The sequence below is a fragment of the Porites lutea genome, chromosome 11, assembly GCF_958299795.1.
Source record: "Porites lutea chromosome 11, jaPorLute2.1, whole genome shotgun sequence".
NCBI lineage: Eukaryota > Metazoa > Cnidaria > Anthozoa > Scleractinia > Poritidae > Porites > Porites lutea.
The window spans coordinates 11,168,335-11,187,184 of NC_133211.1; the positions used below are offsets into that span (position 1 = coordinate 11,168,335).

The 18,850-nt window shown below is 40.4% G+C and overlaps 2 protein-coding genes across 3 annotated transcripts; both read left to right on the top strand.

The window, feature by feature from the left end:
- The first annotated feature begins 1,683 nt into the window (after window positions 1–1,683).
- LOC140953211 (uncharacterized protein RT0683-like) lies at window positions 1,684–2,286 on the top strand. The gene has a single exon (XM_073402711.1). It carries the CDS (start codon window positions 1,684–1,686, stop codon window positions 2,284–2,286), a length of 603 nt encoding a protein of 200 aa, XP_073258812.1.
- A 2,407-nt stretch (window positions 2,287–4,693) lies between these two features.
- On the top strand, window positions 4,694–18,781 carry LOC140951863 (solute carrier family 13 member 2-like). 2 transcript variants are annotated; one of them, XM_073401228.1, is made up of 15 exons: window positions 4,694–4,822; window positions 4,935–5,181; window positions 6,043–6,308; window positions 7,253–7,427; window positions 10,164–10,339; window positions 11,046–11,085; window positions 12,006–12,145; window positions 13,094–13,213; window positions 13,513–13,635; window positions 13,779–13,883; window positions 13,960–14,054; window positions 14,905–15,014; window positions 15,880–16,041; window positions 17,518–17,655; window positions 18,139–18,781. In XM_073401228.1, exons 2-15 carry the CDS (start codon window positions 4,975–4,977, stop codon window positions 18,334–18,336), a joined length of 2,055 nt encoding a protein of 684 aa, XP_073257329.1. In that variant the 5' UTR covers window positions 4,694–4,822; window positions 4,935–4,974; the 3' UTR covers window positions 18,337–18,781. The 2 variants fall into 2 exon arrangements, with proteins under 2 accessions (XP_073257329.1, XP_073257330.1); XM_073401229.1 differs by having other exon boundaries at window positions 4,714–4,816.
- Window positions 18,782–18,850: the final 69 nt, after the last annotated feature.

Consider the following 18,850-nt stretch of genomic DNA (forward strand, 5'->3'; position numbering starts at 1 on the left):
GTGATTTTGGCGGGAAACAAGACTGGCGTTGGATGGTAGCTGGGCCAGAGGTGGCACTCTGCATACAGAATTTTGAAAATGACACCTGTTCCGTTATCCACGATCGAAAGAAGCAAGGAAAGCACCACGACCGAGATTATTCCACACGGAAAGCCTTACAAAATATGTCAGGAATCTTGCTGAAATCATCGCTGATTTTGTGAATCCTTTCTTAGAAGATTGTCTTGAACTGATTGCCGAATTTTTATTATTTATTAGTTAAGATTACCATTAAAATAACTCGGTAGAAACAAGTCACTGATATTTTACCTCACCAGGGTCTTACCAATCCTTACTTCATAAATATTTCTGACACTTTTCTATTAGTAACAAAGCCTGGATTTCTGTCCTCGGAGATAACTTACATCTTGTCCATACGAAAAAAACATTCCCAGTTTTTCCTATTTCAAAACTTGTCCCACTCAATTTCTCGGAAGTTTTTTTATTTTATAAATTACATAAACTATTGAAAAACGAAGGCAGTAGAAAGGCAGTATAAAGCTCTTTTTCCGCGTAACACTACAGATCGAAAATTGTACTTTAAACTGACGTTGCCAAACGACGCAATTTTGTCCGAAAAATGCCTGGCATATCCTTTTGTTGAATAAAAGAATTGGGAGCTCTGGTCATTTTGCCGGTTTTTTGCCAGCAGGAAACTCAGCTACTTTTGAAACAGATAATATACTTCTCCTCAGGCGTTCATTGAACATTCATAGAACAGTGACAATTATTAGATTATTGTGCTTTACAATTATTTTTGCTAGTTTCCTTTTCAGTGGACTCTTTTTATAGAAGGCGATTATATGTGTGCAAAACAGGTAGAAGTAATCAGCAAAAGTTTAATTGGTCGTAGAAGCCTTGAAGTCAAACAAAAAGAAACTCTGTTGATTTTTTAATTTAAACTACAGCTGCAGCTAGACATACAACAGAAAGCCAGTAATTACCACAACAACAAAAATAGCAAGTCTGTATAGAGAGAAAAATATCTGACAGCTTTACAGCAAAAGATTTCACAGTAAACGAGTGTCTGGACTGAAATGGCGTTTGTGGGTTTATTCAGTTCAATGAAAGTATATGTCCTTCCGGGTAGAACACTATCGCTTGTATCACCGATCACCGATGGGGGCATTTTTGAGCACAAGCAATGTCGCTTTCGCCCGATGTAGGAGATCTAAGACTGATTCTGGATTCCACGCGGTGGACTCCGCACTGTGGAACTGTCAGTGGAACTTGGATTCCTCAAGAAAAGATTTCCCGGATTCCATTACATGGGGCGAAATGCTTTGCTAGACGAAACAGATGGAAGGCTTGATCTCCCGGCAATTTCAACTGCAGTTTCAGCCTCCAGTGAGAACACCGCGTGTGGTACAAGGGTCCGCAATGGCTAATGGGATTTGCCAACAGCGAGCAAAGGCGGAAAAATCGTACAAAAAAAAATCATGCGTGACTAGACGCACGAGCGTCGTCAGCCAGTGAAAACTGTGAATCATTTATATCCGTTACCTCGCAATCAGTGAAAATGCCGTAGCAATCCAGGAGTTCTACTCATCTAAAAACATGAAGCTGACTGTTCGAAAATCATTGTGGCTGTTAGGTTTCTTAACATTATTTTATTATACATATAGAAACCTACAAGCCCCCAGTATGGTTTCCAGAGCGGGCAACAGACCCGTGAATTGTGAAAAAAGCGCCAAGGAGATTCAACAATTAGTGGACTTAGCACATGAGGTGCATAAAGTACTTGACGAAATTGGAATTAAACACTGGTTGATGTTTGGATCACTTTGGGGTATTCAAAGAAAACTCTACAATCCACTTCCTTGGGATGACGATGTAGATATAGGAGTCTCTGGAGACGATGTTCACTATCAGAGTCTGTCTCGGGAGAAATTTCTCTCAGCTTTTACAACCAAGGGTTTTACGTTAAAAGAGCGTCTGGATCGAAATGGCATTGTTGGTATATTCAATCAAAAGATATGTCCCTCCGGCTGGGTTGATATCTTCATATTTTATGACTACTGGGGTAATATGAAACGAACAGGATGGGAGACGTGGCTGGCACCTATTAACTATAACCTTTATTCCTCTTTCTCTTCGCGAGCTGTAGAGGGGACATTGCCCAAGGCTCGATTTGGTGATTTTGACATGTACGTGCCTAAAGATATCCTACTTGTTCTTAAAAGTGTATATCCTTTTAATTGGTGGGTCGAAGACAGACCTCGAAACTGTGTAAACAAAAAGATTTGAAAATAAATCAATAGCTCATTCTCGCATGATCAGGATTTGCATAGAATACGAAATGCACAATATCCACAACTGATGTAAGGATTATAAGGATGCAATGTTGTGAAAGACGTTTTGGTAAATGAACGTGATAAGTATTGTAAAAAAATTCCGGAAATTACGGTACGTGCCGTTTACCATTTGCCTAAAATCATATTCCGGATTGTCGCGCAGCGCTAGACTGGATTCTAGTTACAACATGAAACTAGTACGAACTCAAGAGACTTGTAAATGGTAAACGAATTTCCATTCAGAACCTCTGAACCAGAAAAACGGGACTACCTTTTCAGAATTTCCGTTTGCCCGGGAATTTTCCAGTGGGACGAACCAAAAAAACGTTTAACATTTACATCCCAACAGGAATTATGGTAAACAACTTCGTACCTCTCCGCTGGTCTCTTCTCCAACCTGGGTGTAGTGATAAGTTATGAACGTTTCTAACGTTTGGTGGCCACATGCACTGAAAGCCACTTTACTAAGAAAACTGCCCGCGGCAGTCATGAAATAGATAATTTCATGGCTTGACCGATTTGTCTCCCAAAACTCTACATATCTGCATTTACGTTTAAAGAAAAATAAATATTATTTTCTTTAATGCTACAAAATGTGTTGGAAAGCGATGGGAACAAAGGTGTTGTTGCTGTTTTGGCTTTCACTTCGCCAATAGTCGCCGAACAAATCAGAAGAAGATTTAAATTTCTTTTCGCAAGAAAAATCCTTGGAATCGAGTAAGGTACTGACTCACGTATGCAAAACTGTCAAAAGTTTTACTGATAAAGAATAATTTCAGTAATTTGAATGACAATAACACAGAATTTCATTCACATATTTAAAAGAAAAGACTGACAAAATGGTCTCTCCATAACATAGTCTAGAAGAGAAAAAGATCATACGAATTCGCTTTAGTCAATTTTTAATTAATCATTTGCTTGACTTGCTATTCAGTATAGTAATTAGTATGAAAACAGCGCAAATAGTGACCGGAAGCGGAATTGCAAACTATATATTAGGATGTTTTTGTACAAGTGGTGAGACGTGCGTGCAGTCATGGAAACGCCTTTATCCCCATATTCGAGATCTTAGTTAGTTCCGAAACGTTGTCTGCCCCTAATAAGCCTTTTTACATTAGTTGATCACGTGATCAACTTTCTGTAAACACGAAAACAGTTCATTTTCGAAAAGTTTTGTTAGCAGGAGCTGAAAAAGCATATTAAAATAAGGCAACCTGTAAATTTTCAGCCGTATATCTCATAAGTAGCGATCGCAACGGCAGTCGAGAATTCAATGATCTTAGAAGGTTTTGTGTGTGTACGCTTCGCTCAGTCACAGAAATCGCGCCGCTAAACCGTTCTTGTGTGTGAACAAAAGCCCTATTCCAGCCTCGCTCCCAGTCGTCCTCGGCGATTTCGGATGTGACGTCACCTGTCAAGCTTGTGGCGAAAATTCGCCTCGCGCTATCGCGCTCGGTTCCAAGTCTCCTCTTGTAACTCAGATAGCGCGAACTGGCCTGGGTACGAGGCTGGCCCTATCCGGCACGATTTTCAGTACGGATAGAAGAAACGCGTTTACGACATAATGAAACACCGTGCAAAACGACTGACGATTGGCCAATGAGAGACCAAAATCCGACCCTTTGTTGTAAATATGACATGTGATTAGCTGATGAATCTTTAAGTTGTTATACTGTAATTTGTACCATTATGATCACGAGTACCGATTATGACTTTGAAATTTAGAGCAAGTTCTCCGGAAGGCGACCACCCAAAATGTTAAGGCTAATGGTCGCACTTTTAAAAGGGCGGTGGTCGCAGATGAGCGCCGCAGTGTCTTTTTCGGTATCAATTGACACATATCTACTTTAATATTTAAAAGGGCATTGAAGGGGGCGGGGAATTCAGAGTAACACCTTGAGTTCAGTAAACGTAAAACCCCTGTACTTAGCTCGTGCGACAGTATTGAAACAGATCAATTTATCTTAAGAAAACGCCGGGAGACGAGATTGCAGCGCATCAGAAATAACAACTTTTGGTCTTTGGTTTTTGCTAAGCAAAATTTGTGGAAAGTCTATCAAAACATAAAAGGTGTGTAAAAGCGATGTTGCGGATGTGCCAAGGGAGTTGCTCGCTCCGGCTAAAGGATCTTTGTAATAGTCTTATATGTGCACTGACTTCCATGGGAGAGGTGCCTAAGTAAAAACGAAAACGTGAACTAGGTTAAGTTTTGCTTTCTCTTGTGGATTGTATCATTATATACTTAAAAGTGCGAACAGCATTTTACGCCAAGGTAAGAAAGAACAATACATGAAGCAATCGCTTAACACCATTGAGTAACGTTTAATTGCACGGTAAAAAAAAACTTCAACGAACGCGTGACACGGGTGGCAATGGAGGGTGTGACTAAAGAATAGAACAACTCATAACTATGCTGTCGGGGTCACGATTTGTATTTTTCGCTGGAAATTAGACTGAATGGTTGGATTCACAGCTTTTTCTAAGTGAGTGTAAGTGAAAAAAAATACTGAACAAGTAAAACATCAAGTCAGCTGGATAACCTTGTTTATGGAGTACAAAATGTTGAACGAAATTTAAGTTTTCTCCTCTGTCGTATTACAGTACGCACTAACTAAACTATACTACAATCCTCATTTCAAAGATGAGTGAGTCTGAGCGTCGACAGATAGGATATAACAGCCTCTTGGAAGCAGATGGACAAAATCAATCGTCAGAAGCGACAAACAGTGAGCCAGTGCAAGCAAGTAATATTTCACTTTGCAAGCGAATCGTGATATGGAGAAGATACCTAATATTGATTTTAACACCGATATTACTCATGCCTCTTCCGATCGCAGTACCTGGAAGGGTAAGAAGAATTTGCTTTTTTATATGTTGGTGTACAGGAGTTTCTTATTGTAAACAATACACACTAACTAGATGGTACTGAATAGTGAAAAAGACTGAAATGTCAAATCGTACGAAAGTGGATCGTGTTCGGGTTAAGGTTAGGCCGGAAATAGTTCTGCTCCTTATCTTAAAGTGTCTAGAAGATGATGTCTTCTTGCGGAAACGTCAGAACGCTTTCTTTTGTATTATCACGGTCAGCTGTTAGTAACGCATTTTTTTCTGTTTAATTTACGAAAGCCTTCTTTCGACGTCTTCGACAGATGCCGCATGAATTCAAACAAAATTCAAGTTCACAAATCACAACATTAGCCTTGAATGTTCAAAACTGATCGAGCGTTTTAGGTGTTCTCTTGCTCAACCCGGGATAGGAGCGGGGTGGGGGGTGGACGACATCCATGTTAAGATGAGAGGGATGCTCGTTGTCTAGCCGAGGGGTAAAAATTGCAGATTTCTATTTTATCTGTTCAGGACGGGAAAATGATATTTACACCTGTAAAGATATCACTTGGGGTTGTGCATAAAGACATATCTATAAAACAATTCAGCAATCAAATGCCTATATATTGCGTTGACTATGGTCTTCTTTAGGCCGGAGTCAAATAAAGTCAATCGTCGGATCGAGCAAAGCCCAGATTGGTCTCCCGTTGCATCCAAGCCTCTTTCCTATAGGAGTTCGTCGGGGCGCCTAACTCCCCGGAACACAATATCAGTAATCTTAGTCAGCAGTTATGTAGAGGTCTACCCAGACGAAAATTCTCAACTAGGAAACTTTAGAAAAGCCCGGATACTTTTGAGCGTGTATAATTAATCAATTTTTCAGGAAGCACGATGTGCATACTGTATACTCATCATGGCGGTGTACTGGGTGACCGAGGTTGTGGAGCTGGCTGTCACCGCTCTCCTTCCGTTGGTTCTGTTTCCGTTATTTGGTGTCCTTGGATCCAAACAAGTCTCTACTCCTTACTTCAAGGACACAAACGTACTCTTCTTGGGAGGCTTGATTGTTGCAGTCGCTGTGGAACAATGGAATTTACACAAACGGATCGCTCTTCGAATTCTCTTATTGGTGGGAGTTCAGCCTCGACGGTAGGTTAATTGTGTACCGTTTAAAAACCAACGGTAGTGGTATTTCTTTACGATTAAAGTACGCAGTACTACAACCAGTAGCGACTGCCTGTAGCATTGAGTAACCAATCTAATTGAGCCACATGAACAGTAGGTTTATTTAATTTACGAATCTGTTGGTCAGTTCACACAACTGCTTTAGTTTCGGTTTGCGTTACTTAAGCTAATAAGATAATCCGATTGAAAATTTAGCCATGGGCAGACGTAAAATATTGAAATGAGTTGTGATCGATAAGCAAAAGTATTTTTGTTCAACGTAAAACTAATGATAAGGATAATGATGATGTTGGTGACGATGATGATGATGATGATGATGATGATGTTGGTGACAATGATGATGATGACGACTATGATGATAGCCAGTGTCTAGTGGGCAATACTCTCACACGCAATGCGGGAACGACATATTAGCGGGATGTCTTGTACGGACGCAAACTTTCAAGGGAAGATAATATTTCTGAACTGGGAAAAGTTTGAACCCACTAATCATTTCATAAGTAGGTTGAGCAAGATCGTCCGGGTGAACGCAGTCATGAATAGGACTGTTGTTGACAGTGACTGACTTTTCCACAACCTGAGCGGTAGTCATCTTCAGAAAACTCTGAAATTGACTACTGCACAGGTTGTCGAGACGTCAGTCACTGTCAACAACAACAGTCCTATTCAAGACCACGTTCACCCGGACGATCATGCTCAACCTACTTATGAGTATCGATTATGAGTATTCCCGAAGTTATTTCGTACTATGGCGATTTTATCGAGAGGTAGTAGAACAGAGAACTAGAAAATCTGGAAAGGAAGTTGTGGACCTCGGACGTTCATATGGTGAAACTATCAGGTTCATATGGGAAGATAGCTTTATTTTGAAATGTTAAAATCAACTCTTCTTTTGTCCATGTTTACAGGTTAATGCTCGGCGTAATGTTGACTACAGGGTTTCTTTCCATGTGGATAAGCAATACTGCCACTACCGCCATGATGGTGCCTATTGTCGAGGCAGTATTGAGAGAAATTAGAAACAAAAGTATAAAGAATAGATTGCAGAAGAAGGACTTTGGCGAAAACATTCAGGCGGATGAGGTAAGAAAGCAGGCGACACCAGTTTGCTCTGTCATCAGAAAACCAGCCGGAAGACAAAAGACTATTTAGCATATTCTATATCTGAAAAAAATCTGAAAAGGGAGCCAGCAGACTTGCCAGTTAGTAACATGCGATATTTAAAAATTATTCCTCAAGCCCGAATGGGCTCTGAGTTGGGCTATTGACTCAGAAGCCATGAGGGCAAGAGGAACAATTGTTTCTTTTTTGCCGCCGAAAAGCCCGCGTTTTCCGCTACTAGTGGGCTATAACAAATAGCCTAGCAGTAGCTCAACCAATCAGAACGCAGCATTGATAATAGACCACTAGTTGGATTTTACTAATAGTGTATAGTCTAACGATCCCTGAAAGCATCCTAACGACTCCACTAATTTCAGACAGAAGAGGGCGGGGCCGTAGCCCCTGGCACTATTTTAAATTCGCCCCATATGCAGCGATCACTTTGAATTAGTTAAGGTGGCTCCGTAATTAATACAAGAGCATTTAGCTGTGACAAATTTTCCGTCATAACTTTTTGGTTTTTAACGCGATGGCTGCGAAACTTTGCAAAGAACAACAGTTATCATTCGGCAATAATACGAAATATTCCGATTTCATTGATGGTAAATATTTCTTGAGAAATTAGCGCTTGAAAGGACCCTACTGTTCAAAGAAAATCGCGTCTAGTAAAAAATTTTGCTGATATTTTCTACTGAAATTTCTGGTATCGGCTTTAATTGATATAATAAATATGCCAGAGGAATTTCAGAAAAATCGTTGGAGCAAAAGTCCGTAACTAAAAGTCGCTCAAAATTCAGCTGTGAAATTGTTTTGGAATTTCAAAAATAAATTACCATCAGGTAGAAGGAGCCATCAGTTTGAATTTTCGGGACAAGTAAATTCAACGTTTGCTAATTCTTAAGACGAAAGCCGATTGCCTATCGTGCTATTCTTTAAAAGGTACTTTTTAGTTTTAGAAGCACTATAAATTGCTCCAAACCTTGCTCTGAAGTAGAATGACTTGTTCTTCGACATTTTTAAAATATCCCTTGGCAGTTTTGGCTTAAACTCCTGCTGCATACATTTTGATGTATTGCAATGCATTTTCAACGACTTTTACTGCTGTTCGTTGCTTCCAACTCAGGAAAAAAGTATTGAGATTGGACGCTACCTCGTATCAGAGCTCAGACAGAACTGTCCAGCACCTTTGTTTATGACTACAAAATGAGCACGAGCGGCAGTTCTGCGAGGAATTCGCACCTCACCCAGGGGGGACGAACGACCACGATGACCATGCCTGTGAACCGAATAACATCACAGTGCAAAATAAAATTATCCCTAAAATACTGCCTGTGATTAAATTTACAACTCTGAAATTTTTGTCACTCCTTCCTTCAATGAATGGGTATTTTTTCTTGATTATTAGGTTTTGCTCTACAATACATGTTTATACAGATCGGTTCACAGACATGGGCATCATTGTCATTCGCGATCGTCCCCCCTGGCTGAGGTGCGAATTCCTCGCAGAAACGCCGCCCGTGCTCATTTTGTAGTCATAAACAAAGGTGCTGGACAGTTCTGTCTGAGCTCTGATACGAGGAAGCGTCCAATCTCAATACTTTTTTCCTGAGTTGGAAGCAACGAACACCAGTAAAAGTCTTTGAAAATGTATTGCAATACATCAAGATGTATGCAGCAGGAGTTTGAGCCAAAACTGTCAAGGGATATTTTAAAAATGTCGAAGAACAAGTCATTCTACTTCAGAGCAAGGTTGGAGCAATTTATAGTGCTTCTAAAACTAAAAAGTACTTTTTAAAGAATAACACTATAGGCAATCGGCTCTTGTTTTAAGAATTAGCAAACGTTGAATTTACTTGTCCCGAAAATTCAAACTAGTGGCTCCTTCTTCCTGATGGTAATTTATTTTCGAAATTCCAAAACAATTTCACAGCTGAATTTTGAGCGACTTTTAGTTACGGACTTTTGCTCCAACGATTTTTCTGAAATTCCTCTGGCATATTTATTATATCAATTAAAGCCGATACCAGAAATTTCAGTAAAAAATATCAGCAAAATTTTTTACTAGACGCGATTTTCTTTGAACAGTAGGGTCCTCTTAAGCGCTAATTTCTCAAGAAATATTTACCATCAATGAAATCGGCATATTTCGTATAATTGCCGAATGATATCTGTTATTCTTTGCAAAGTTTCGCAGCCATCGCGTTAAAAACCAAAAAGTTATGACGGAAAATTTGTCACAGCTAAATGCTCTTGTATTAATTACGGAGCCACCTTAAAACTGTTGTAGGAATGATTGCCACCATTAAAAAGATCATTGAAGAGTTGTTTCTATATATCTCTACCATCGCTGAACCTTCTTTTCAATGATCCTTTCGATGACAGGGATCGTCGGTTCCATTCACCAGGAAACCATACCGGACTTAAAAGAGAAAAGAAATATTCAAAAACTTTAGATTTACTTCTCAAGTGGTTGAATGGTGATTCTTTAGCAAGGACGTTCGAGACAAATCCACTGAGAGCTCGAACCAAATAGTTTACCATGACAACAGTACTAGCAGGAAAGTTTTCCTAAGTAGCTGTGGCTTGGAGTTTTAAAAGGCTCTTACTACAAAAATACACTATGATAAATCTGACAGAGTGGCGTTTTTGCTCCAGAAGTGCGTCACCTAAAATCGTGTCAGTTGTATAAAATACATTGTACTTCTCTTGAATTGAAAGCTGCAGCAGGCCATTCCGGCGAACGCATCCTTTGAACTTGCCGAAATAAATGAGAATCAGGAAACGGAAGATACTGAGAAGACGACAGCAGCAGTTCAGGATCCTGAAATCACCAGCGAGGGTGGGAAGACCTCTGACAGCAAAGACGCTGGTGGTCCCGTCGAAAAAGGAGCAAGGTTCTTACGGTTTCGGGAATAACTTTTCACCAGGGGTACCCAACGAGAATATAGTTCAAAACCACTTAAACATAGCATTGTTAAGCATATTTTAGTATTTAAACGGTAAATATAGGCATATTTTCATCCCCTAAAAATTTTTCATTTGTTTGGATTTCCAGCTTAAAGTCTAGTGATCCGAAAATTGTAGGGATCAAAACTTACCTTTTCGAAAATTTCAGCCAGAAAAACGGTTCCCGAAAATTCTAGGTGACCTTTTAAGGGTAAAAATCCGTTAAAAATGGGCAATCATACCATTTTTTTAGATGTTCGAAAATCCTAGGAGAGGCAGGCAAGCAAGAAATTTTACAACAAATGTTCCAAAAATTCTAGATCTCAAATCGTTTTCCGAACAGATATTTTCCGAAAATTGTCGTTGGGTGCCCCCGTTTTCACGCCCACTAACTTGCTAACCAAGGGAAAAGGTGCTCAGTAGATATAAGCCAAACAATAAGTGCCATGTCATAAGTCATTTTGGGCTCAACGTCAACAAAGTGCGAATAACTGAAGTTTATGACTGGAGTGTATCTCTGTTTTATCATGCTAGGCTAATGAGAGTATCGACGCCTTAAAGTTTCTCTATTTGTTGACTGAAGTGTATTTTATCATGTTATGCTAATGACAGTATCGAATGCCTTAAAGTTACTCCATTTGCTTTTGTTTTTAGATCATCAGTAAATTCTTTTCGAGAAGATAGTGATACTGAGGTAGGTCCTCGTTGATGAGTACTAGCATGCATTGCCTTGAATGATGAGGTGAGACGGCCTACTAACTTTGACCCTTCTAACTGGTATAGAACGCCTTCATACTGTCGAATGTTGTGAGCGGGCTTGACAATTTTGATTAAATTTGAACTTGAATTTTAAAATTGAAATAAGCCTGTTGGACATGCTGGATCATCATCAAGAATGTGGCTCAAGTCCAATTAGCCTTTTAACAATCGATATAGCCTGCTCCAGTCTCCAAAATAGTGAGGAAAGCCAGGAAAGTGGATCCAGAAAAGTTCCGCGAAAACCGAGTGAGAGCTGGAGTAGTGGAGTAGTGAAGCCTGTAAGCACTGTTTTCAATACCTCATTCCGGTATACCAGCTCCTGATATACACTATGATTTATCAATTGCGACAATTTACTTCAACACTTACGTAAATCATTTGGCTTCGCGCGCACAGAGTTTAACAAACATGTGGAGCAATGAAACCCGCCTACAATGCACCTTTTGGCGTTTTGGCATTTTGACACGAGAAACGGTTTTTCAGGATGTGGGTGGGGTAGTCAGCTGATTTAGGTATCTGAAAAGATGCTTGTAGACTCTCCTCCCTCTCTCTTCCCGCCATTAATCGCTCGTTCGCTTTTTTACTGCTCGCTCGCTTTTTTTCCTCATCCGCACTGACCGCCAGAGCCTGGCCCAGGCTAACAACCTATACAGACAGAAGTCGCGATTGGAAACAGCGTGGCTACATTATCGTCTACAATCAGTTGATGGCTGATTAAGCCGCAATATCAACAGAAACGTCCTGATTTTATTGGCTCTGATTACCTCGCCTTCATCCGGGTAGGGTGGTTCAACCATATAATTCTTTTTGAGAATAACCCTAAAATGTCTGACATTAAATTTGAGGAGATTTCAGTTTCAGAACGCCGAGACTCATTACTACAACAGATTTTGCAAGGGCATGATGTTAGCTGTTGCTTACGCTGCTAATGTTGGTGGAACTGCCACGCTGACGGGAACTGGTCCAAATCTTGTGTTTGGTGGACAGGTTAACCAGTAAGTCATTTTACATCAGTAGGCCGTAATTTTTCTCAAAGAAAATAACATCGGTGCTGTGTTAATAAAAGTGAGGGTCTGGATGGGGTTAACTGACAACTGACAAATCGCCTAAAATTTAACTGACAAATATTATTTGCCTTTGGGGGAGGGGGTGGTTTACTGACAAATGACAAAGGACCTGTTTGTCCTTTATTTTCCACAGACAATTTGATCAAATGTATGTTTATATGGGTAATCTTAGCATCAGTTTTCGAATTCCGTGCTTAATTTACATTATATATGCATTTTTAGATAAATTTCCGATTACAAATAAATAAGTTCCATAGTTAATTATTCATAATCAAGCATTTAACTGAAGACTGACAAAAAGCCCAAAATTCAACTGACAACTGACAAATGGCCAAAATTTTTTGCAGACAACTGACATTTGTAACCTTCCCAACCTACTCCCCCCTCTGATATCCAAAGAAGTCTATATAATCAACTGGCGGGAATCTCCTCTGTTGTAGCAAGTTACCACCGTTACAATACAGTATCGATTAATCTTGAGATAAGATAACTGCCTACGACAATTACCACCTCATACGCAATATAGAAAAAGGCCGGTCTTTTCTGCAGCAGAAAATGCTCTTGTCATGCGCAGTTTGATCGGTATTTCAGTTCTCGACCCTTACTGACAATAATGGTGCCTAAGAACAAAGTTCATCATTTCAAAGTGCTCCAAAATCAAACACAGTTCAATTCTAGTCTCTTCTTAAATGCTCGTAAGAAAGTTTGGAGGTTTTCGGTCGATCTTATAATCTACAGCAAGGAGATAATTGGGATAACTTCTTTTAATTTCCTCTAAGCGTTTCTGAAAACTTGCAACCCGTTTAGTTCAATTTCGAAAAACGTTTCAGTAAATATCGGCACCTTTATAATCAATTAACACTTAATGTTTTCTAGTCTTTTCCCCGAGAGTCCCGGCTTCAGCTTTGCCATGTGGTTTGGTTACTCATTTCCTCAAATGGTTATCCTTCTGTTTGTTGCTTGGATCTGGATTCAGCTATTATTCCTAGGATTCAAGTAAGTCATAGTTTGTAGCACCTGTGAGAGTGATTTCCCTGTTAGGTGGCGTCTCTGGATAAACCAGAAACGTTCTATTTCACCTGCATAAGAGCCTCAAAACCGAACTGACAATCCTGGAAGAAAACCAAGTGAAAGCCGGGAAGATGAACAATAGTTCAATACCCGATCTCAGGCTATTTTTTTCTTGGAAGGCTTTATAAAACTTTTGAGTGAAACCCAACACGCATAGATATTTTCTCACCCTCTACCACTTGTAAACATATACACTCAACATTCTCTTTTTCCTCTCCATTTAGCTTCCGTAAATGTTTTCGCAAGTATGTCTCCAGGCAGCGAAGATCACGGAACAGAGACAACCAGCAAACAAAGGTCGTCAGAGAGCTTTTGGAGAATCAGTACAGAGCACTAGGAACAATGTCGTAAGATTAACAAATCTTGTATATGATTACAAAAACTTGTATAATGTACTTATCCCGCACATCATATTTGTGTTCAAGGATAGAACCCCTTTAGAATTTCTCGAGGACTCTTAATTTGTTTCGATTCCTGCATTTCTAACTAGGTTTGCCGAGAAAGCCGTCCTTGGTCATTTCATCCTGTTGGCGTTGCTGTGGCTGTTTCGTGAACCTAAATTTATGGACGGATGGTCCATAGCATTCAAAAAAGGGTAAGACTTGCATTACTTCCTCTATTAGTACCACTAACGTTACACCTCCACAAATTTCACTTGCTCTTTTTTCCAGCTACGTTAGAGACGCCACAGCAGCAATGACGGTAGCGTTCTCACTGTTTGTATTCCCTTCACAAAGACCAAGAACCTTCGCTACTGGTGGTTCAGGTAAAAAATAAATGATAAATTGCATACTGAATGTTGAGTCGGAGTCACTTTTGACTTTACTTTATAATTTTCTAAAAGATTGAAAGCCAACCAAACGCAGGAAGAACGCGGAATATAGCTTGCCGCTAAGAGACACAACCTGCGGCAGGGCGACATTTCACCTTAAGTCCGAAGAAGTTTATAAGGACATAGCTCATACTAGAAATACTGAGTACACCTGGTCATATGTGGTTGTAAGTGACTTAAATTGGATATTTGAACCAATGAAGGAACATATAATCGATATACTCGGTACAGGCACACCGTCGAAAGGCATGATAAACTTGGAACTTTCGCCGGAGTATTTGGGAACGTCCATATGGGTGGTTCCTGATTTTCTAATGAAGTAATTCATTTTATGATGTTTTTTATGATGCTATGGTCATCCACTGATGACCGAATTCAGAAGTATTCGTCGATGTTAGTGGCTTTCCCTGGACAAATCCAATGGTGAATTCTCTATAGTATATAAAAAATGAGTGCTCTGCTATGGCTTAGGGTCTATAACCATGATTTCGGCTTGTACCTATTTCCACTCAACAAGGTTTGTTTAGATATTCCGGATGCGCTTCTCACTATCTGTTTCACGCGCTTGTCTTGTGATATGCAAATCAGCCAAACCAGCTAAGAAATGGTATGAAATGCGCATGTGCATCAGCTGATTGTGTCCCTTTTAGGAACAAGGATTATCGTGGTACTGTTTGGTAATGTGGTGTACAGGGTGTTTTTTTTACTACAACCAGTACTCGATACTAACTTCAGTTTTGGTCCGGATTTGTAAGGTTTATTCGTGCTGGTATGTTTTCTATAGTGAACAAGCTACCATCCGGTCTATTGGAGTTCAGAACCATGTCTAAGAAGTTTCCATGGCATCTTATTATTCTGCTTGGTAGTGGATTTGCTCTGGCAGAAGCTTGTAAGGTACGTATATGCCAACCTCGTTCCCAGGACCCTCTCCTACTCGAGCCTAGGAACGAGAGACGGACAGATAGTTTACTCTGTCAGTTAAGCCGTGATGTTATTGGCTATGAAGACTCGTGATCAGTAATCAGTACGAGTCTTCATAGCCAATAACATCACGGCTTAACTGACAGACGACCGATAACATCGCAACGTATTTGACCAATCAGATCAATAACCGGAGTATAATACCATCAACTGACGTGATACAACTCACTTTGACTCTGAAGATGACTATCGCACAAGTTGTCGAAACGTCAGTCACTGTCAACAACAACTGTTTTAGTATTGTTTGGCTTCTCTTCCGAGCAGCTGCTACATTACCCCTCTCTCCCTCGCTGCAACGGACAAGTACTGGAGGACCCTGGCAACGAAGTTTCTCATAAGCGATAAAATTGTTTTATACAACAAACTGCTTTCCTTTGTTAATGCTAATAAAAAATTATTCACTCTTAGATAAATAATCTGCTCCATGGTGAATATCTTCATTTACCCACCACTTTAACAAGTTTTTTCTACGTGAGGAAAAAGATATAGCGCAGAATGCGATAAGACAGATAGAGAGATGGTGGGCCAAGTTACCAGACAGGGGAAGGCTGTCGAACTAATCTGTGATACACTCCGGATTTATCCAAGTCTTTCACTTAAAGTTAGTTAAGAGAACCTGTGCCATAGTCTTATCCTTATGAGACTCTGAACGAAGTCCTATGGTATTAGCGATAACTCAAATGAACCCTCTTCCATTCAGCAGTACTTTAAAGTTGAACAATAAGTAATATGTCTGGAATTTTGGTATTAAATAGTTTTGATTTTGACTTGTTTTCAGGAGTCCGGCCTGTCAGAATGGGTAGGAACACAGCTGAAACACCTCGACGCCATCCCACCAGTTGCGATCGTAATCTGTATTTGTGTAATGATCACCACTTTCACTGAATTTACGTCGAATGTAGCAACCGCGACAATATTTTTACCGATATTGGCCTTCTTGGTGAGTACTACGTGGAGAGAGGAAGCGCAATTCTTGTTTTTTAAGAGGTCAATTTTCGAACTCGCGACCACCGTCCAAAATGCTTTTAAAAGTGGTCTCGCCTAAGGCTGGCGATCGTTTTCCGGGGTGTCTTTTTAAGGATCAAGTCGGACACATCTGCTTATTCAAAGGGAATTGATCGCATATACAATTCCTTAGTTAACTAGGTCAGTATCATGTTGTCACTAAACGTTTCTTGTATACTCTGATTAGCACAGTACATATATCCAACACGGAGAACAGATAATATGTCAAGTGACAATTTAGTAAGGTGGAGGGGAAAACGTCTGCTTTCGAGACGCCCATCAAGCGGTGTATTATCCTGGTTTTCGTAGCATAAAGCGACTAGAAATATTTCTATTCCCCCCTGGATGCTAGTCCATCGCAGGGTTACCCCCAGCAGTATGTCGTGGGCACCCATTTATACACCTGAGGCCCCGTCCACACGAAGACGATTGTAAACGCAAACGCTAGTAAACGCAAACTTTTTTATGCGTTTAGGCCTTCCGTCCACACGAAGACGATGAAAACGCTCACCGTAAACGCATAAATTCGAAAACGCTCTCCAAAGTGGATAAATTTGAAAACGCCGTTTATGCGTCTTCGTGTGGACGGCCGTAAACGTATATTTTCGTAAACGATGTGAAAACGCTGACGTCAGATGTCAGCGCCAGTCTCTTTTATCGAGTGCGTTTCCAAGATGGCGTACACACGAGTGTTGAGCTGTGTCATGCTTGCGCTTATTTCAAGCATAATTGCGAGCATTCAATTCAATCATGCAATAATCGATATACAGGAAAACTACAAAAGAAGAAGACTAAACCTCTTAAGATTGTTATCCACAACTACAAGCACTTTTACTCGAGTAAAACGACTTAGATGCAGACGTGAGAGCCAAGAGAGAAGATTCTGGACCAGACCAGGTCGTACAAGCGCCTGGTGGAACAACTTTGCCGATCAAGTGGTGATACCAGGAGAGTGGAAAGAGAACTTTCGAATGAGCAGAGAAATCTAGCTGAAGAACTGTTTACGAGCGTTTTCGTGTGGACGGGTTAAAACGCTACGTAAACGATGATCGTTTTCGTGTGGACGGAGATAAAAACATGCGTTTACTTGCGTTTGCGTTTACAATCGTCTTCGTGTGGACGGGGCCTGAGTGATGAGATAAAATGGAGCAAGTTACTTGTCTAAGAAAACAACTCGACGCAAAGGCTTGAACCCGGACGTCCAGGTGTCAACCTCTCGGCCATCATGCCTCCTACAAGTGGTATCTTACAAAAGGTTAAGTAATCCAAAAAGTGATCGCGGTCACTTACAGGAGGTTCCAAATATAGAGCTTTGAATAGGGAAATACTGGTGTTCTGGATAAGTAGTCGCTTATGGGAGAGGTTGTCGCACATAGAAGTTTGACCGTACTCTCTTCATTTTTCCCCTCAGGGAGAGCACATTCGTGTTCATCCATGGTATCTCATGCTACCTGCTACCATCTCGTGTTCATTCGCCTTTATGTTACCGGTCGCTACTCCACCAAATGCTATTGTGTTTGCTGGTGGATATCTCAAAGTCAAGGACATGGTATGTACTGCGCTTTGGTACAATTTCAGTGTTCTTTTTTTTCGTCTTTCTGCAGTACAGTGTAAGTTAGCTAAGTATTGCGAGGTCTGAGTACTTTACACATAATACAACATAGTTCGTCTGGTAACACAAAACTACACCATCTCACTCACTCCACTACATAACGTACCGTGACAGTACAGTAGCGAATCTGGCATGAAATGCAATCAGTTAAAAATTGAAAAACATCACACCCGGGTTTACTTTCTTCATAGAATAGTTTTGGGCCCCCAAGCCCTAGGGCCTCTCCCTAGAACTATCTCAGTATTTTAGAAACAATTGTTACCGATCCGAAGTGAGGATGGATAGCTTTGGTACTCATACTGTATTCTCTCTGTATTCTAATGTAGCAAGTTTCACGCAAGATTTGCCGATTGTAGGTTTCGCTCGGGCAGCGTAGCAGTAAAATATATATATATATTTTTTGTCTTCTATCATTTTCAGGCTAAAGCTGGATTTGGAATGAACATCCTAGCCGTGATAGTGTTAGTGATTTGTATCAACACCTATGGTGTGTCCATGTTTGGTCTGGACACATTTCCCGCCTGGGCATCAAGTGTTACCACACCAGGATCACAAGGAGGAGGACCGGGCACTAGCACTAATGTAACGCTGCTTTGTCAAAATGTGACGTCTACATAGGGAAAATGTCAGTTACTAGTGACTAGAAAACATGTTAAACTATAGTTTCGCAAATCAAGGCGATACAAACCGCGCCACTGAAAGAATAGCTATCCTTTGTCGCATATACTAGCCAACGTAATTAGGATTTGCCTGAAAGAAAACTTTCCGTTTTCAGGAGGAATATAGTTCCTAGTTTAGGCGATAGACAACTGGCAAAATAACGGAACAATAACGTAAAACCTGAGAAGTGTACGGCAGCAATCTTTCTTGTAATGCGGACAAGGGCGTTTGTTTGTGAATCGAGTTTAGATTGGTTCAAAGGATTTTATTTTCAGACGCTTGCATCAGCGAACGAATAAAGGAACAGACCAACTTAGAATGTGCCGCAGGTTGAAGGACTGAAGCTTCCGATGTTTCGTAATACATGTACCGAGGCATTAAAGGAAGGTTCAATTGCATTTGATTTGCCATTGTGTGATTATTTACCACAAAGTACTACGAAAAACGGCGATAAAGTGCTGCATGTATATGA

What these genes read in the sequence shown, in the direction of transcription:
- LOC140953211 (XM_073402711.1), top strand. Translation starts at nt 1,684, where the DNA reads ATGGTTTCCAGAGCGGGCAACAGACCCGTGAATTGTGAAAAAAGCGCC.
- LOC140951863 (XM_073401228.1), top strand. Translation starts at nt 4,975, where the DNA reads ATGAGTGAGTCTGAGCGTCGACAGATAGGATATAACAGCCTCTTGGAA. An exon ending in GTGGGAGTTCAGCCTCGACG is followed by an intron (nt 6,309 to 7,252) that starts GTAGGTTAATTG and finishes CCATGTTTACAG; the next exon opens with GTTAATGCTCGGCGTAATGT. An exon ending in TCCATAGCATTCAAAAAAGG is followed by an intron (nt 13,884 to 13,959) that starts GTAAGACTTGCA and finishes TCTTTTTTCCAG; the next exon opens with CTACGTTAGAGACGCCACAG.